The sequence below is a fragment of the Coturnix japonica genome, chromosome Z, assembly GCF_054131305.1.
Source record: "Coturnix japonica strain WE chromosome Z, WE-NBRP24, whole genome shotgun sequence".
In the NCBI taxonomy this organism is placed as follows: domain Eukaryota; kingdom Metazoa; phylum Chordata; class Aves; order Galliformes; family Phasianidae; genus Coturnix; species Coturnix japonica.
In genome coordinates, this window is record NC_140702.1 from 1,571,363 (window position 1) to 1,591,218 (window position 19,856).

Genomic DNA, 19,856 nt, shown 5'->3' on the forward strand with positions numbered 1-19,856 from the left:
ATGTGTGGTGGGTGAGAGAGGAAAGGTGCACTTTGAAGCAGGGGACGCCCTGCTGGCACTGCCTGTCGCATCCACCACCAACACGGTTTGCTCTTTCTCCTGCTCCACAGCTGCTGCTCTGTCAAGTCCTTCTCTTGATCCATGGCTGCTGCCATTCTTCTGGGATTACAACAGGGGGCTGGGAGGGAGGTTTTGGGCAGAGGGAGGGAGGGAGGGAAGTTGATTGGGGGTGGGAGTTGGAGGGGGTGGGATCAGAAAGGATTGTTAGGGTGGGAAATGGTTGGGTGGGAATACTGTCATTTCTTGACTGTTTGCTACGTTCCATGATTAAATGTCTTTGCCATATTTCTGCCTGCCTGCCTGCGGCCGTTCCTTCAGTTCCAAAGCCCACCTCCCCAGGCCCCCAGGCCCACCTTCAGGGCAATGTGGCTTCAGGGCAGCAGAAAGGGCAGTGTCCCAGATCTGCCACCACCATTGGACCCATCCCTCCCCTCCTCAGTCAGTTCTGCGTGGGAATGGAGGGATGAGAAAGGGGGATGGATGGCAATTCTAATTAAGGGAGAGCTGAGTGGCTCAGCCTGGAGTGGAGGAGGCTCACTGCCATCCCAGACACAGCCATCAGTCCCCAGGTGCAGAGAGGACTGAGCCAGGCTGCACCCTGCAGCACCCAGCAGCAGGAGCAGAGTCTGAGGCCTGCCTAGGTCGTGTGGCTGCGCTGCAGGCTGAGCTATGGAGAAAGCCCCACTTGGAGATTTCTTCGCTCCCTGAGTGTTCCCCCCTTTCTCCATCTTGCTCTGCTCCATCCCCAGCCGCAGCCCGGCGTCCCCGACATGTTGCTGTGCTTGCAGAGCTGGACTTGGCCCTTGACCTGTACAGGCCCCTGTCCCCACCTGTCGGATATCCACCTTGCCTTCTCACCCCTCTCTCTAGATCCAGTTCATGCCCCATCTATCTCACCTCCATGTCCCACCTACGTCCTCTCTACGTCTTTTGCTCTCCCCCAAACCACCCTCACGGTGCCTTACCTCCTGGCAGCCTCAGGGAAGGAGCACCCGGTGCCCTGAGCCCACAGGCCCAGCCCTGCACAGCACTGCACACACCACTGTCATGGCGGCGCCCGGGGCTGCCGCACAGCATCCTGGGAGTGGTAGTTCCTGCAGCTCCCAGCAGGCCCAGGCGAGGGCAGAGGGGAGCAGTGCTGTCAGCCGGGAGCTCGCCCAGAGAGCCCGATGTTCGGAGCACTTCACACCAGGAACTTTGGACTCGGCTGCTTCTGGCCACAACGTCCCTGAGCTGCTCAGGAAGCACAACTGTCTCACCCTCTGACAGCTGGGCTGTGCAAAGGAGGCTGCAGTTGCAGGCTCAGCTCTGCCCTGTTCCAGCAATGCACTTCCTTACAACTGGAGCACTGGCACGCTTGCTTCTTGCTTCAACGGAGCAATCGCCCACCGCTTTGCACACCTCTGTGCTCGTGACAATGGACACCACCCCATCCCTGCACACACACACACACACACACACACACACGGAATCACAGAATCACAGAATGACCCGGGTTGGAAGGGACCTCAAGGATCATGTAGTTCCAACCCCCCTGCCTAGCAGGGCCACCAAACATACACCTTTACTAGATCAGGTTGCCCAGGGCCCCGTCCAACCTGGTCTTTAACACCTCCAAGGACGGGGCATCCACAACCTCCCTGGGCAGCCTGTTCCAGGGCCTAACCACTCTCCTAGTGAAGAACTTCCTCCTAACATCCAACCTAAATCTTCCCTCTTTTAACTTAAAACCATTTCCCCTAGTCCTGCTATTATCAGCCCTTTCAAAGAGTTTACTCCCCTCCTAGGAGTAAGTTCCCTTCAGGTATTGAAAGGCTGCAATGAGGTCACCCCGCAACCTTCTCTTCTCCAGGCTGAACAAACCCAACTCCCTCAGCCTGTCCTCATAGGGGAGGTGCTCCAGCCCCCTGATCATCTTCGTGGCCCTCCTCTGGACCCATTCCAAAATCTCCATGTCATTCTTGTACTGAGGGCTCCACACCTGGACACAGTACTCCAGATGGGGCCTCACAAGAGCAGAGTAGAGAGGGACAATCAACTCCCTTTACCTGCCGACCACCCCTCTCCTGGATGGGTGGAGATCCCATTTGCTTTCTGGGCTGCCAGAGCACACTGCTGGCTCATGTTAAGTTTCTCATCTATCAGGACCCCTAGGTCTTTTTCAGCCGAGCTGCTCTCAAGGACAACTCCTCCCAGCCTGTACAGGTGCCTGGGGTTCTTCCGGCCCAAGTGCAAAACCTTGCACTTTTCCGTGTTGAACCTCATTAGGTTCACCCGAGCCCAGCTTTCCAGCCTGTCAAGGTTCCTCTGAATGGCATCCGTTCCCTCCACCGAATCGACTGCACCACTCAGCTTGGTGTCATCAGCAAACTTGCTGAGGGTGCACTCCATTCCCTCATCGATGTCATAAATGAAGATGTTAAAGAGCACCGGTCCCAAGACAGACCCTTGAGGGACACCGCTCGTTACCAGCCTCCACCTGGACATAGAGCCATTGACCACCACCCTCTGTCTGCGCCCTTTCAACCAATTGCTTATCCATCTAGTTGTCCACCCATCAATTCCACTTCCCTCCAATTTGGAGATGAGGATGAGATGGGGGACCATGTCAAAGGCCTTGCTCAGGTCCAGGTAAATGACATCGGTCGCCTTCCCTTCGTCCACCAACGCCGTCACTCCATCATAGAAGGCCACAAGATTAGTTAAGCATGACCTTCCCCTGGTGAAGCCGTGCTGGCTGTCTAGGATTACGTGCTCGTTCTTTATGTGATCGAGCCTCTTGTCCAGGAGGATCTGTTCCATAATCTTCCCAGGCACGGAGGTGAGACTCACCGGCCTGTAGTTACCTGGGTCCTCCCTGCTCCCCTTCCTGTAAATGGAAGTGACGTGACCCTTCCTCCAATCGTCCGGGAACTCACCTGACAGCCACACACACTTACCACCGCGTCCTTGCACACCCTCTTCCCACAGAGTCCAGAGCACATTAATGTCTTCTGACACTCACACTCAGAGAGAAAATGTCAAGGGGGAGCATGAGCATGTACATAAAGGATGTACGGACCTACAGTTAAGGATGTGGTTGTGCATCTGAGTCTGTGCCTGCAGACAATGCAAGCGCTATGCATTGTCAACCAATGGAAATGATCAAACAGCTGCTTTGGGACAGACTGTCTGTAGGGCTCAGGCAGTGTGGCCTTCCAAGGTACTTCAGGTGTCTCAAAGAACAGAGGCAAGCAGTGATGATTCCTTTCTCTCTCGATTTTAATACTTGAAGGTAGAGCGCTTGAGAAAGACTTTGGAGGCTTTCCTCAGCCTCCTCCTTTCCTTGTACCTTTACAAAAGCGGACTGCCAAAAACCAAGAAGACTGGACACACTTTTTGGGTTTGGTTGTTTTTATTTTTTTTAGAATATTATAATATATATAATATATATTATATATTACACATAATATATAGTATATAGTACATAATTATATACTATATATATATTATATAATATATAATATTTGTTGTTGTTGTTTTGGTGTATTTTGTGAATTTTTTTGGTTTTTTTTTTTTTTAATCCAGTCCAATGAAATAAATCCTCAGTCATACAAGGGATGAATTTTTAAGGTCTTGCTGCTGATGGACCACACTCCACTTGAACATCAAGTGGAGCAGGAGGTAGCCTTCATCCAGAAAGGTGGAATCTTGATAAGATGTTGATGTCTTATGGAGAGGAATTTCGGTGTCCCCCAGGCTAAGCCAACACACAGGCACAGATTTCTGGATGGTGACCATCACTTTCTGCCCCTCTCCTGCTGCCTGGTCACTCTTCATCATCGGTATCCAGCAGGAGATCACGAAGCCCTGGAGGCACGGTGGTATCCAGCTCATCATCTGAAACTTCTTCCACCAGATTGGAAGGAACCAGTCCTCTTGTGCCGTCTGTCAGCTCTCCCAGAAACCAGCCATCCTCATCCATGTCTCCACAGATGTAAACGTATTGTCCAGCTGTCAGTGGAAGCTCGTTTTCTGGGTCCTCATTCGGGCCCTCAAAAGGATTGTAGCTGTGACGAGCTATGAATCTTCGTATTGGTGGTGATGGTCTGCGACAATGCATGATGCAGACTGCCGCTGTCCAAACGTTCGGCTCCCCCAGCTTTTCCTGGGGGTTGGAGCATTCCCGTTTGGGATTTCCGTGCGGCCTCAGCTTTGTCCCCATCTCCTGGAGCTGTGTGCAGTTTTCCTCCAGACGCTTGCCGAGTGCTCCAAGTTTGACGTCAGCCTGCTGGACACTCTGCAGCTTCTGGCATGCTTCTGGGCCTTCAGGGTGGTTGTGGGCCTTCAGGGCCTGGCACTGCCTCTCCAGGTTGCTCAGGGCCTCTTGTTGCTCTGCAGCCTGAACACCCACCTCTGCTACAGCCCGACGGCAGGCCCTGGCCCCGCTGCAGGAGGCGGGTGGCTGCCCCTCCACGTGCTCCAGGATGTAGTGCAGGAAGCGCCTTCTCTGCTCCTGCAGCTCACACTGGAGGCGCTTGCTCTCCACGGCCTGCTCTCCACGGGACTTCCAGCAGAGCTGCCGCTGGACTTGCTGCTGCATTCTGCGGTCCGCTCTGCTGCTGCCGCTCCTCAGCAGCGCCTCCGCCATCTGCCGCTGCAGATGCCATGCGTGGCGGATGGTGTCGTTGCGCCGCTTCTGCAGCAGCTCCGTCATCTGGCGCAGCTGGGCCTCCTTCTCCCGCAGCAGTTGGCGAATCTCTGCTTCCCACTGCCTCAGGCTCTGCTCCCGCAGGCGCTGCAGCTTTGACACCCGCACCCGCTCCCACTTGGAGCGCAGTTTGTCGGCCAGCAGCTGCCGCTCCCGCTCTGCCGCCTCCTGCCGCTCACGTCTCTCAGCTGCGCAGCGGCGCTGCAGCTCCTGGGAGCGGAGCCGCTCACCCTCCAGCTGGGCCTGCAGTGCCTTCAGCTCCTGCCTCTTCTCCTCCCACTGCGCAGGGCAGGCAGGGGGCTGTGCCGGGCCCCGGCGGGGTGAGGGCCGGCTTCCAGGGAGCCCCAGGTCTTCCTTGGCTGTCTCTGGCACCTAGAACCAGAAAATCATACCATAACAGAATGGTCTGTGTAGGAAGGGGCCTTCAAGACTCTCCCGTTCCAAGCCCATGCCAAGGGCAGGGACAGCTTCCATTAGCTCACGTTGCCCAGAGGTGCCTCCAGTGGTGTCTGCGGAGCCTCCCCTCCCTCCCCAGGCTGAACAATCCCCACTCTCTCAGTGTGTCATCTCACCTGGACGTGAGCGTCCTTCATGGCCGGTCGACTGGAGCCCTGCTCTGCACAGTGGCGGCACAGAGCTCCTTCTCCGTCCTGGGAGCAGGACATTCCGTTGCGGAGCTCGTCTTCCAAGCTGCCCACGACGTACTGGTTGAAGAGCCTCCTCTCCAGCTCCAGCTGCTGCTGGAGGTGGCGGATGCAGGCGGGCTGCTCCCCATCCGTCTCCCAGCGCAGCTTGCTGAGGACGTCCTGCAGCTGGGCATGGGCCGCCTCGCTGCAGCTGGGGGGGTTCCTCAGCACCTTGGCCAGCTGCTGCTGCAGCTCCCGAGCCTGGCGCAGGGCTGCATCGCACTCCCGCTGCAGCAGCTCCTTTGTGGCGCGCAGCTCGGCCTCCTTCCAGCGCAGCAGCTGCCGGGTCACCGTCGCCCGCTGCCGCTGCTCCCACTCCTTCAGCTGCTGCTCTTCCTGGGCCTGCTGCTTCTCCCAGGCACAATGCAGTTGGTCGGCCAGCAGCTGCCGCTCCCGCTCTGCCGCCTCCTGCAGCTCACATCTCTCGGCAGCCCAGCGGCGCTGCAGCTCCTGGCAGTGGAGCCGCTCGCCCTCCAGCTGGGCCTGCAGCACCTCCAGCTCCCAGCTCTTCTCCTCCTGCTGCGCAGCGCAGGCTGCGGGCTGTGCCGGGCCCCGGCGGGGAGAGGGCCGGCTGCACTTGCCTTGTCCCCGTCCCGCACTGCCTCGCAGCACGGCCATGGCAAGATCTGAAGCTGAAGAGACCTTCGGCCTCCAAAAGCTCTGGCCAAAGGCCACCAACAATCGCTCTGCTCTCTGCTCTCACTCGTGGGGTCTGCAAGGACAGCTGCCCCTGACCCCGTAGCGCCCACTGCCTCTCGTCCCTGTCGCAAGGGTGTGCAGACAGTGAATGCCTTGGGGGTGCTGCGCCAGCACCTTCTGTGCTGTGTGCTGGCCCAGCTCATAGTGGAGGGCGGGGCAGTGGCCTTCAGCTATTGGACAGTGAGGCCTTCTGGCCCAGCTCATAGTGGAGGGCGGGGCAGTGGCCTTCTGTGCTAGATTCTGCTCATAGATTCCACGTGTGAGAGGTAGATGTGTTTTTGCGGCGGAATTTGTCAGTATTATCAAGCTCATCTGGAGTTATAAGTTCAATGGTGCCATGCTTATTTGGAATTGTTTTAATTATTTTTTAAAGAAACTAAGGAGTATTTAAAAACCAAACAGATGGAAACACACACAAAGATGAAAGGAAACAAACAACAACAACAACAAATCCTTCCCTCCCCAACCAATCCAGACTCCGATCTTTCACTGGAATCACTTGATAAGCATTAACCCTTGGCAGCTGGCTTTGCCGTAATTGCTTCCCAGAGCTTGGCCTGCGTGCTTCTTAACAATATTATCTCTGGGTGGCTGTGGGTGGTGATGTCAGTCCTGAGAACGGTTCAACTTCACACTGGGGTTAACACAGTTTGTACAGGTCGTCCTGGCTCACCAGCACTCCCTGCACTGTGGTACCATTCCTTTTGACACCTTCATTCCTTGCTTTTATCCACCTGATGATGACTGACGTGTAACTATCCATGGTATCTCCAACTTCCTAACAAACTGGGATTTGAATCAAGGGACCTATCTGCTATCAGTTAGATGTGGTCACAGAAGAAACCCATCATAAAGCCCTTTGCAACGTGATGTAGTGTCATGGAGTCATTGATTGTAACACCAGTCCAGGAGGCCCATTGGGAACACGGTTGTTGGAAAGTGTCTAAGTTTTGATAAGAGATGTGAATGTGCTGGGGTCACCCTCTTGTAATTTATATGGTGGGGTGCCCTACGCACTCTGTTCTCTGAAATTTCTATAGACTATATCAATACCTGAACTGGCCAAATCAGTCTTTATCCTGAACCATTTGGATTGCCTTGGAGATGCTCAAATGGAAAATTCTATTTGTATTTAGCCTTGGAGCAATGTTCAGAGTTGTAGCGTGGTATAGTGATAGTGCTGCCCAAATCGAGTGTTCAGCTCAGTTCAGAGCTGACTGCTGGACCGAGAATCTCTACGATATTAGAGAACATATTTGCTCTATAAATTGTCCTGGCAAAACATAAAGTCATCTTTGAAAACACCACCTGGCAAGTCCACATGTTGTCAAATTGGACTAGACATGCTTTTGAAGAATTAAACTCACAAGTGCAACAAGCATTGCAAATGGCACTGCAACAACACTTAGTGCTTGATATGTTAAAACTTAACAGAGTGCATGTGGCATGCAAAGTGTAATCAAAGGGTAATGTATTTCTGTTCGTAATGCTACAGCCTTCCTAGAAGAAGCTTGAAGACAAGAGATCATAGAGCAAACATCTGAACTGTTCCACTCGGACCATCCTCTGACATTCTGGATGCTTCTCCTAACCAGGATTTCCTGCATATTGCACTTTAAAAAGCACTATGTTCTGGGAATGAACACTGACGTCACTCGACACCATGTGCAGCGGATGGGTGATCACCGTGTGAGCTGTGGAGGCTGCTGTGCAGGGCTGGGGATGGCACCTCCCCCATCTTAACTTAGAGGCCAGATGGGGATTGATTGGGAAATAAATTCCAAACTCACATTAAAATAAGTTTTGTATTGGCTCTGGTGTTCCGAACAATGTATATCTGGCAGTAACCTCCACCTGTGGTGCAGCAGTTTGGGCAGTGATGTTGGCAGTGTTTGGCAGATGCTGCTAGTGAGCTGTGTCTGCAGGGGCAGCACGAGTGCCACTCTGCTCTGCTCCCAGATTTATAAACACGATGGAACTCAGGTTGGAACAGATGGAAGAATTCACTGGGTCTGACGTCTTCTGCAGATCTGCAGTCGGTTCATGGAGCTGAAACAATTCATCTCCTTATTGCTCCTGAAAAAGATTTTGCATAAAACAGTTGACATGTGATCACTGAAAATTGGAGAGTTACAGCAACACAGGAAAGAATTTACAGAAAATGGCTTATTTTATGAGGAAAAACTTGCATTACTTCAGGAGTTTGGTGTAATTCTGTCTCCCGGCAGAAAGTTCCCAAGGTACAGACAGAAAAATCTTGGCAAAAATCATCAGGTACTGCACTTTCACTTGACTAAGTGCTATTGAGACATTGTATAGTGGAATCTGCAGGAAAGGTTGTGAGGGGATTTCCCCAAGGAGAAGTGAGATTTCAGGAACGGGACACACTCAGAAAACCCAGAATGATATTGAGGCAAATGTAAAAACGGCTGCTACAAAGCCAGTGATAACAAGAAAGAATTCACTTCCAGGAGTTTTTCAGAGCCCAGTTAAAAAGATTCACGGCACTGGCTGTAGGATCCTCTTTATTTCAAACAATCTGGATTTCTGAGCTAACTTTAGTTTACTTCCAATGAGAGCTGTGATTCAGACCAAGGTATTTCACAAGAAAACACCACTTTCCCAGAGTTCAGATTTGTTCCTAAGAAATCCCAACAAATCCCAGAGCTCTGGAAATAAGGAACTATAAGGGAAACAATGGCTGAGCTCGTATGTCTGCTTTGGGAAACCAAACAATCCCATTAAGTAACGCCCCCATGAAAGCCAGCAGCACTCTTCCACTGACGCAGTAAAGATCCCTGTTGCATACTGGTGATGGATTGGCTGCAATGGAAACCTCTTTTCTAAAGGTTAACAATCCCCCCAAAGCCTGGACTGCCTCATGGCTGTAACTCGTTATCTATCTGGAAAATGTCAGGTTGGCCGGTGTCCATTGTCACATGCAGCATTAAGTGTCCCGAGGTCTTTACCAAGGAAAATGTTTGTCACAGACAGGTAACTGCCAGCAAAGAACGTCCAGCATTGTCTGCACTGGAGCAAGCAAACAGCAAAGCAGAGCTTTTCACAAAGGACAAAGAGAAAAGTTCCCATGTGTACTGATCTCTACAAGAACCAACAGAATAATGGCAAGAAGGGATTACCTTATATCAGAGAGGTGTTGCAGTACAACAGGAGCTTCTCTGTATTTTGAATGTCCAGCCTGCAGTAACAAAGCAAGGTGGCACAGCGATGGAAAAAGGACTCGTTACTGCAGGCTGCCAGGACGGGCTGCAAGGGACCTGCAAAAGAAAAGGGTTTTTAAATGGCTGCACAGATGTTGGGGCAGAACAAATAAACTGGTGACTGATGGCTTTTCAGGGCTTTATATGCAACCGGAATAACTGGGTTGGTTCTGGGCACATGGTGCACAACTCAGGTAGAACTAGGAATGGCGTGGCATTGACTGCACCTACAAACCACCGAGTGCCGTCCTCCTGAAGTGGAGTACATCTCATCAAGCATTATACGACACACTGAAGGCAACAGTATTTGTGGGCACCTGCTAGATGACACTGTCAGGTGAACAAACTGACCAACAGCAAATGCCTTCAGTGCAGAAGTGGCACCGTGTGAAGAGGCAGCAGCCCGTGCAGCCTCTGTCTGCAGCGTGTGCACCAAAAAGCCATCCTGAACACAGTCCTGCCTGTCAGTAAGACCCCAGAGATAGAGTCAGCAACTAAAGAGACCAAGTGACAGAAAGCATACTATGGATTTACAGTCCAGCTCGTGTCTAGCAGTTTGAGGCATGTTTTGTCAGAGCAGCCCAATGCTTTGGTCCATTAGTGCTTCAGAACAGAAGCAGACAGCAACTTGTCTATAGGCAACTGATTCTACCAAAGAGAAAAGCACTGCAGAAAGTCTTATCTCCAGCTGCTGAGAAATCAATTCCCAGTCCTACCTCCATTCAATTAAGCATGACTCCTCCTTCTCCAAGGAGGATCCTCTATGAGGAGCAACATGGCAAAACGTGACCCTCTCACGTTACTCCACTATCCTTCAAACCAAGGCATCTAGCATCTCAAGCTTGGATTCTGGCAGGCAACAGGTTAGGAGGCAGTGGGTTCTTTCCTCACCAATCAGATCTTACAGCCGCACTGACCTTCCTATTTAGCAAAGCCAGACCCAAATCTCTCTTGTGCAATATTATGGCTGGTTTTGAAACTTGCAGCACATCCCTGTAATGGGGGCCGTGTGTTTCCCACATAGCTGGATTTGGGCTTTGGCATGAAAATTTGCAGTTGCTTTCTTTGGAACAGCAACAACCTACCTGTTAAGGGAGCTTGATGAAGATTTTCCACTCTCTGAGTACGATCTGACACAGCATCTGTTCCACAGCTTTTAGCAGGCCACTGGTGAGATGATACACTCACATTGGAGTTATTACATTTCATTTCTCAAATTTCATTCTGTTAAAGACAGTGTTTCAATTAAGAGAATGTACAGGTATTCCATAGGTACTTGAAGGAAATCTAAGCAATGATCCCTACAGTCTCGCTGTATAAAACTCCGCTGAGAGTCTGAAAAAAAATTCAGGAGTTAACTGCTGGAATAATTCAAGATCTGCCCACGCTGTACAGAACACTGAGTCTGTTCTTTTGCACTTTACTTGGAGAATGTTCCATCCTATAACTTCTGCTCTCAATTGTAACACATGATTTTTTATAAAAAGAAAGATAACAAGTCAGCTCTTCAGTGTGCACATTGATGAAACTTGGTGAAATACAACTTTAAGAAAAGGTAATTTGAAAACTTCAATATTCTTATCAGAATCTCTGCTATTAGTTACCATTCCAATGTTCTGATCTGATGATGTGTCTCTCAGAGCTGTTTTGTCACTCCCCCCCTCAAATGCACTTCAAGTGCTTTAGGAGCATCACTGGAATTTTGAATAAACTTGATATATTTTAGCAAAGCTGCTACAGATGCATGACTGAAGTACTTTGGAAAAATATAATCTTGATTGAACGCTGAACAGTGTTATTTAATTATAATCCAGGTAATTAAATTAATTAAACCAAGGAAATCACCTTCCAGTCACTCAGCTCTCACCAGGGAAATCGCTTCCCTGCCAAGCAGATGCAACCAACACAAGCTGCTACATCACTCTAGGGCCCCACTGAGTCTTCCCAAGGGGTCTCCAAAGGCTTCCCTGTTGACTTCTGGGAACCTGGGAACACTCACATGGAAGCCAGTGCCCCCTAATGTGCCCCAGACGTTTCTCAGGGCCCCACAATTAGCTCTACAGACATCCAGACATGCCCCAGAGCAAGTATGTGTGCTGTAGGGAGCCCAAGAGACATTCCAGAGCACCCTAGTACTCCTCAGTGCACTCATGGATGCTTCACCTGTGTCTAAATATGCCCTACTGGACTTTGTTTTCTCTTCTGGAGCTTTCCTTAGTTCTCAGCTTTGCTTTCTCATGCCATTTATCTCGCTCCACAGCTTTTGCTCGCAATATTCTCTCTTGCATTCCCACCTTCCAACAGAATCACAGAATTGTAGGGGTTGGAAGGGACCTCTAGTGATCGAGTCCAACCCCCCTGCCATGGCAGGTTCCCTACACCACGTTGCACAGGTAGGTGTTCAGGCGGGTCTTGAATATCTCCAGAGAAGGAGACTCCACCACCTCCCTGGGCAGCCTGTTCCAGTGCTCCGTCACCCTCACCGTAAAGAGGTTCTTGCACACATTTGTGCGGAACTTCCTATGCAGAAGTTTCAGCCCATTACCCCTAGTCCTGTCCCCACGCACTACTGAAAAGAGACCAGCCGTGCCACTATGGCCCCCACACCTCAGGTATTTATAAACCTGGATCAAATCCCCTCTCAGCACCGCCAACGACAACCCTCTGCACTCTGCCAGTCAGACAGTTCACGACCCACTTCACTGTCCACTCATCTATCCCATACTTCCTCAGCTTTGTTATAAGGATGTCATGGGGGACAGTATCAAAAACCTTTCTGAAATCAAGGTAGACTACATCTACCACTCTAGCCCCGTCCACCCAGCTAGTGACATCTTCATAAAAGGCCACCAGGTTGGTCAAGCACGACCTCCCCTTGGTGAACCCATGCTGAGTACTCCTGATAACCTCCTTATCACCCAGTTCTCTGGAGATGGCATCCAGCACAAGCTGTTCCATCACCTTCCCTGGGACAGAGGTGAGGCTGACTGGCCTATAATTACCTGGCTCTTCCTTCTTGCCCTTTTTTAAGACTGCAGTGACATTGGTCATCCTCCAGTCTTCAGGCACCTCCCCAGTTCTCCAAGACCTCTGAAAGATTACAGAGAGCGGCTCAGCAATGACCTCCACCAGTTCTCTCAGCACCCGTGGATGCACCCCATGCACCCATCCCATGTATTTATGGACATTAATGTTTCCTAGGCAATCACAGACCACCTCTTCCCTGACTAAAGAGAAATCTCCTATTGTCCAGACTCTCTCATTAACCTCCAGGGTCTGGGATTTCTGAGGGAGAGCCTTTTCACTAAAGACAGAAGCAAAGAAGGCATTCAGTGTTTCTGCTTTCTCAGCATCCTCTGTTATCAGAACGCCTTCCTCCCCCCCTTGTTTTTTGTTTATTAGCAAACTATTAATATACTACAAAATAATAGCACTAATTACTAAGTAACATCACCATGCCAGCATCCCGACCACCTGCTTTAGAGATTTATCCTTCATTTTGTGTAACACTTCAAACACTGCAAAGAAACAAAGCAAGTGCAGAAACAGGACGCCACTTCCCTCAGGATTTTACAGACTCATTCATGTCTGACAGATGGAGGCCCTGACAACAAGAGCTGTGTCTGTCCATAACAAGGACTCACCTCTGCAGGTGCAGGGGCAGCTCTCAGAGAAGCCTTCTTCATTTCTGCTTTCTTCTCTTTTTGTCTTTTGACTGGGAGCTGGTGTTGATCTGCCTGAGGGAAGGGAGGCCCCTTCAGAGGGATCTAGATAAGCTGGATCAACCTCACTGGGCTGAGGTGAATGGGATGTGGTACACCCAGGCCAAGTGCCAGGTCCTGCACTTTGGCCACAATAACCCCATGCAGCGCTATAGGCTTGGGGCTGAGTGGCTGCAGGGCTGTGCAGAGGAAATGGACCTGGGGCTGTTGGTTGATGCTCAGCCGAACATGAGCCAACAGTGTGCCCAGGTGGCCAAGAAGGCCCACGGCATCCTGGCCTGTCTAAGAAATAGTGTGGCCAGCAGGAGCAGAGAGGTAATCATCCCCTTGGACTCAACACTGGGGAGGCTGCGCCTCAAGTCTTATGTTCAGTTTGGGGTTCCTCGCTACAAGAAAGTCATTGAGGCACTGGAACTTGTACATGGAAGTCTGTCCCTCGAGCAGCTCCCATTCATCATCAGCTCCCATTTTGCAAAACAGCAAAACTTCTACTGCAAATGGCTGCAGTCACCAAAGCTCAGCCCACTATCCAGGTATCAGCCTTCTCCCTTCTGTTTTCCATCTTAGCCCATAGTTTTGCTTCCAGAAATGGAACTCCTCTTTAACAGCCAAAACACAAACTAATACATCACTTTCACTGCTCCTTCCCGCACCCCCATAGGAATGGTTACCTGACATCCCCTACAGCACAGCACCTGCTCACAAGTATCATTCAAACTCTATTCTTTCATACTTCTTGAGAGAGGACGGTAAAAACTCCCTTCTGCATGGCACTAAGGACAGTCTGTCCCCATCACATCCCTCTGTGTGCTGAAAGCTGCCATTGGATCTCTTGCAGCCTGCTGGCTGCTGCTCACAAACACAGGGAACTGCACCACACTGATTCTAAAGAGAGAAAGGAAGAAATGCTGGTGGGAATGGGCACCCAAGGATTGCAGAGATGCTCCAGATTGTGCCAGAGATGGAATATCAGAGTGCTGGGACATGATTGATCACTAAGGAAAACACTTGGAAGCACATTCAATCTGCAGAAGCTGTAATTACTGGGCACAGTCAGCTTTCCTATGGCTCAGCTGGAGTAGGCGGGTGCTCTCAGACATCTGCTCAGGGGCTTCAGCTGAGACACTTGCACAATGCTGGGATCATTCTGATGGAAACTATGTCTTCAGATACCATGGTTAAATCCATCCAAAATGATCAAGCCGAGCTTTAGCTCTTGAGCAGCACTTCTTCCCCACCCTTCACTACTCCAAGCAGCTCCAACAAACTTCTCAGAAGAAATCCAGGCCAGCACAGACCTGGCAGACCAGAACCAAGTGCAGCTGGTGGGACGGCAGTGCCCACTCCTTGCTTCCACCCTGCTCCAGCAGGTTAAGGAGTCTGAGCATCACTGGCCTTTGACAGCTCAAGACTTTCAGCACCTCATGCCAACATTTCTCACTAAGATACACCTCAGGCATTGAATTCTCTTCTCACTACCTCCTCCCAGTCCTTCCCTAGGAACAGAAACCATTCAGATTCTACAGCAAACTACAGCTTCTGCACTGCAAGAGCACACTGAACCACCTGCAACAATGAAACATGGTTTTGGAGAGTGGGTTTGAAAACACACCTTTAGACAGCTGTCTCCCTGTAGCCAAAAGGAAACCAAGCAGCAAAAGAAGAGTCCAGCCTGAAACATGCCCATGCTACTAGCCCAGGTTTTTCACAGTGAATGTAAAATCCATCCTGTTCTTGAGGTAACAAATGACCAGTGGGTCTCCCTTTGCTCCACCCCTTCTCCTTCAAAGCCAGAAAAAGAAAGAAAAAACAAGCAGAAGAAACCCAGACGTACCTTTCCACACACAGAGCAGAAAGTGGAACAGCAGTTGGTCTCCTTCCTGAGACATGGTGGGGAGCATCCCAGAGGAAGCCCAAGTTCTTTGCTTCTCTCCACAGGGACTTCAAGCACTCTTGGCAAGAGCTGCTTTGGTTCTTTCTTCAACTGCTTCCATCACCAGAATCTCCTTTGGAAAAAGAACACTAAAGAAAGAATCAGCAAATGAAAAAGAATGAGCAATAACCACTTTCCCAGCTTTCTTCTGACATGCAATTAAGACTCACGACTTGGGCAAGGTCTTAAAATCAGCTGGTTACAAGAACTGTCCCCAAATATATCCAGCTTCTGTACAGCTGCTGTTATTTCTGACAGCGAGTGTAATCACAGAATCATAGAATGGCCCGGGTTGGAAGGGACCTCAAGGATCATGAAGATCAATCACCTCCCTGTCCCTGCTGGCCATCCCCTCTTCTGATGGAGCCCAGGGGACCATTTGCTCTCTGAGCTGCAAGAGCACGCTGATGGCTCATGTTCTGTTTTTCATCCACCAGGACCCCCAGGTCCTTCTCTGCGGGGCTTCTCTTAAGGACTGCTCCTCCCAGGCTGTAGAAATGCCTGGGATTCCTCCAGCCCAAGTGCAAAACCTTGCACTTTGCTGTCTTGAACCTCATTAGATTCACCTAGGCCAACCTCTCGGTTGAGCTCCCTCTGAATGGCATCCCTTCCTTCCACTGCATCAGCCGCACCACTCAGCAAACAGCAGAGGGTGCACTCCATTGCATCATTGGTGTCACTGATAACCATGTTAAAAAGCACTGGTCCCAAGACAGACTCCTGGATGACACCACTTGTTATCAGCCTTCACCTGGACATCGAACCATGAATCACCACCCTCTGTCTGTGGCCTTTCAACCAATCCCTTATCCACCAGGTGGTCCACCTGTCAAATCCACATCCCTCCAGTTTAGAGATAAGGATGTGGTGGAGGGCCATGTCAAAGATCTCACTCAAGTCCAGGTCAATGACATCAGTTTCCTTCCTTTTGTCCACAAATGCAGTCACTCCATCATAGAAGACCACCTGATTAGTTAGGCATGGCCTTCCCCTGCTAAAGCCACACTGACTGTCTTGGATCACATGCTCATTCCTTATGTGATCAAGCATGTCTTTGAGGTGTATCTGTTCTTCACCATCTTCATCACAGTTACACATTTGAATCAAATAATTGGTGTTGCTGTCACGAAGAAAACCTCTTTGTCTTCTACTCCTGCTGCACTACTGTGCTTTCACCAGAAGCAAAGGGAGAGGCCACCTCCTAGATCCAAATTTTAAGAAACCAACACCCAATAGGTGTCATCTGAAGTAAAATAGCAGAGAAATTAAGATGACTCTTCTGCATCCAGCTTGGATCACTCCCTCACTCAGGCACACCACCATCAGATCAAGGAGATGCTGCCTTCAGCTTAGAGACTGTATGGGAAATCACAGCTTGAACCTCTGATTAATCAGCTGAGGCAAGTGTTGGGTCAGCTGCGGGAGCACAGGTGAGAGTAATCTAGCTGTGCTCCTGGAAGGGGTGGATCTCGACTCCACCTCCTCTGAGACCTCATTTAAAGGCTGACCACCACTGAGGCAGCACCTCTTGGAGATTGCTCCCCAGTTGAGACTGCCTCAGCTTTCTGGTCAAAACATCGACATTGGTGAGTTTTCCTTTGCTAACAACCTTTGACTATTTACCACCATCTTGGTTAACATCTTTATATTAGCCACCCTTACAGAGACCATAAGGGTTTGGGCTTCCAAACTCTCAGCAAGCACTTGGATCAGACAGCTTCCTGCTGGGGAGCCCCCTGCATCACTTCTGCTTCTTCTGATTCCGAACCCGCAGATGCTTCAGAGCTCATTAGCATGGACTTCCTTCCTCCCCTCAGCAGCTGCTCCTGCACTCACCTTCATTCCTACTCAGATACCGGCCGCTTCCAGCACCAGCTGACCTGCAAGACACAGAAAGGAAAGGTGGGAGTCATGCAAACGCACAAGCCCAAAGCTGCATCACCACCACGTATGGCAGCCTCGGGAAGTCAGCTGCAACTACATCCTTTGTCAGAATGGAAACAGGCACTATCAGTTAAGTGTGACCTCTGAAGTCATTGCCACCATCAGAAATAGGCACTGAAATTGCTCACTTCACTGTAGCTGGTTACCTCCTTATTTTGGAAAATGCGGACATGGAATTGAAGGACACCAGAAAATTGACATCTACTTCATTGTAGGTGGTTAAGCTTGGAAGCAGGAATTGAGCAAGAAAAGCTTCTCAGCTCAGAATCACAGAATTATCAAGGTTGGAAAAGACCTACAAAATCATCTGGTCCAACCATTACCAATACTTCCCGGCTTAATCATATTCCTCAGCACCACATCCAAACGTTTCTTGAACACTGCCATGATCGGTGACTCCACCACCTCCCTGGGCAGTGCATTCCAATGCCTGAATACCCTTTCCGACAAGTAATGTTTCGCAATGTCCAGCCTGAATTTTCCCTGGCGCAGCATAAAACCTTTCCCTCTAGTTCTATCAGTGATTACACAAGAGAAGAGGCCAAACCCCAGCTCACTACAACCTCCCTTCAGGAAGTTATAGAGAGTTATAAGGTCTCCCCTGAGTCTCCTCTTCTCCAAGCTGAACAATCCTAGCTCCATCAGCCGCTCCTCATAAGGTCTTTGCTCCAAACCCCTCACTACCTTCGTAGATGAAGACGTTCCAGAACCGCAAGGTTTTCTCTCATGGAAGGGCCCAAAACTGAAGAGGTCAGACCTCCTTCTCTCCATCATTGCTGTCATGGGGAAGGCTGTCCTTGGAAGTGCAGTGACTCATACATCCTAACTGCACTCCATTGATGGAAGCACAACGTGCATCATTGCAAATTGCTGGTGGGTTCCTGTGTTTTCATCACATATTGTCATCATCCAAAGGGAAAACCCACACAGCAGAGCATACAGCACTACACCCATGCTCCAAATATCCGCCTGAAAAACAAAAAGACAAGCTTACAAACCTGAAGCACCTCAAATGGCTTCCTGACAGACTGGATTGTCTGCCCTTGCCAAAGCCCACATATAGCCCATGAAAAGCTGGCTCTTTCCCTCAGGAAAAAAAACCTTATCGTCCCAGAGAAAGCATATAACCCTCATTCAATTGCCCTTCCACTCAGCTTAGAGCACTACTGAAACCAGCATCTTCACCTTAGCTCATCACACTGCTGCAGTTCCTTTTACAAGGATTTCACTGGCAAAAATGAAATCAAAGCTGTCACAAGGGATTTAGCACAGTTACGTGTTACTGGCTACGAGAGCTGTCAGCACAGTCACCTGTCAGGCTTTGCTGCTGTTCTCTTTATGTAGAGGCACAACAAGGTTCAGACACCTCACAGTGCAATTCTCACTTGGACTGTAAAGAAAAAGGAGGCTTGAAAAGCAGTGTGTGGAAAACAAAGAAACAAGAATTAGAACAACAGTGGGGCCATGGCACTTGTAGGAATTGCTCCGCCTTTAACAGCAGAGCGATTCAAGAAGGATGAGGGCATTGCAAACCAGACCAGTTTGGACAGATTAACAACTGCAAGTAGTGGGTTCCAAAATTCCAGACATCTCTCAATTTTTAGTACATTATAAATCACAATGCAAATTAATCTTCACATACAACATGGAATCTAAGGAGAAGTCTGACAAAAAAGACTGCACAAAAATGATGGATAATTAGAACACAGCAAATTGCTCTTTCAAAAACTTAGTAATAGAAAGAGATCTCTGAAGCTGCTGTTCTGTAGAGCCCCAAAGCAGTCGCTTGAGGCAGTTCAGGATTAGCCAGAGACAAACCAGCCAGCTGTGTGAACTGAGACCAATTGCACTTTTCTAGTCTGTGGCCACTGACAGCTTCTGAGAGCTACCAAGCAATGCAACCTAGCAGAATTCAGAAGGGAAACCAAGAGAGCCTACCTGAGCTCCACTGCCTTGAAATGCTCTGTGGAGAGGGAAGGGAAAGAGGGGGAAACAAACACCGCTCTACATCCCTCTGAGCCAATAGACGCTTTGCCCTGGATTAGCTCTGGTGCTGCATAAGCTGGGCTTCCACAGCATGTGTTCAGGCGGTAATCAAGGCCTCCCTGGAAGAACACTAAAAAGAGAGAGAAACGTTTGCTTTAACAGAGTTTATGTCTTCTGGTCATAACACTTCAGAAGCCTCAGAGGCTTCTTCTCCTGTGTATATTTTCATTCATCTTAGATTTTGCTTTCATTCAATGTGACCTCACTAAGCAAATATTGTCTAAGACCATGAGCATCACATGAATGTGCAGATCTCAAGCTGCTCACTTATCTAGTTCCCTTGGCATGATGCTTTATTTTCCTCAGCTGATCATCTCGATTGTGCCTGTTGATTGTGCAACAACAGCCTGTTGGTCTCGATTACCTGTGAGAGGCTCTAAATTTGGCCAGGAAAAATCATTTGATGATAAATAATTCTCTTGGAATCAGTAAGGCAGTCTTCCCATTCTTTCTTACCAGCACCCATCTTACATGTTAATAAAGGCTTCTGGAAATCAGTTTGAAGATCAAGAAACAATTCAGTTCAAGCATATGCAATCACAGGATTTGTACGTCACCTGCAAAAGTCATTTTATTCTATCCACAATCTCATCCTACATGCAGTTCCTTAGAAGGTTCCTTAGGCACACCAACCCCATGCTCCTATTACAGACCCTTGCATAACACAGGTGATATACCTACAAGATTATCTACAGCTTAGACTATGAAAACAGGGAGTCTAGCTAGAGAAAATAATCTACCTGTGCTTCTGAGCAATCTGTTAACCACTCTCACACAGTTCAGGCCATTCCAAACAAGATGCAATGACATGTCAGCCACAAAAACAGCTTGATTTTAGGGTGTTTGTTTGGACAA

The 19,856-nt window shown here is 49.6% G+C and overlaps 1 protein-coding gene across 2 annotated transcripts; it reads right to left on the reverse strand.

Annotated features, from left to right (window-relative positions):
• Positions 1 to 5,005: 5,005 nt before the first annotated feature.
• Positions 5,006 to 15,262, reverse strand: LOC146753363 (RIMS-binding protein 3A-like). Of its 2 annotated transcripts, none has more exons than XM_085530478.1 (4): positions 14,913 to 15,262; positions 10,442 to 10,580; positions 9,276 to 9,413; positions 5,006 to 8,211 (listed from the first exon to the last, which is right to left on the reverse strand). In XM_085530478.1, exon 4 carries the CDS (start codon positions 6,052 to 6,054, stop codon positions 5,314 to 5,316), a length of 741 nt encoding a protein of 246 aa, XP_085386604.1. In that variant the 5' UTR covers positions 6,055 to 8,211; positions 9,276 to 9,413; positions 10,442 to 10,580; positions 14,913 to 15,262; the 3' UTR covers positions 5,006 to 5,313. The 2 variants fall into 2 exon arrangements, with proteins under 2 accessions (XP_085386604.1, XP_085386605.1); XM_085530479.1 differs by lacking the exon at positions 14,913 to 15,262 and adding an exon at positions 12,359 to 12,539.
• Positions 15,263 to 19,856: the final 4,594 nt, after the last annotated feature.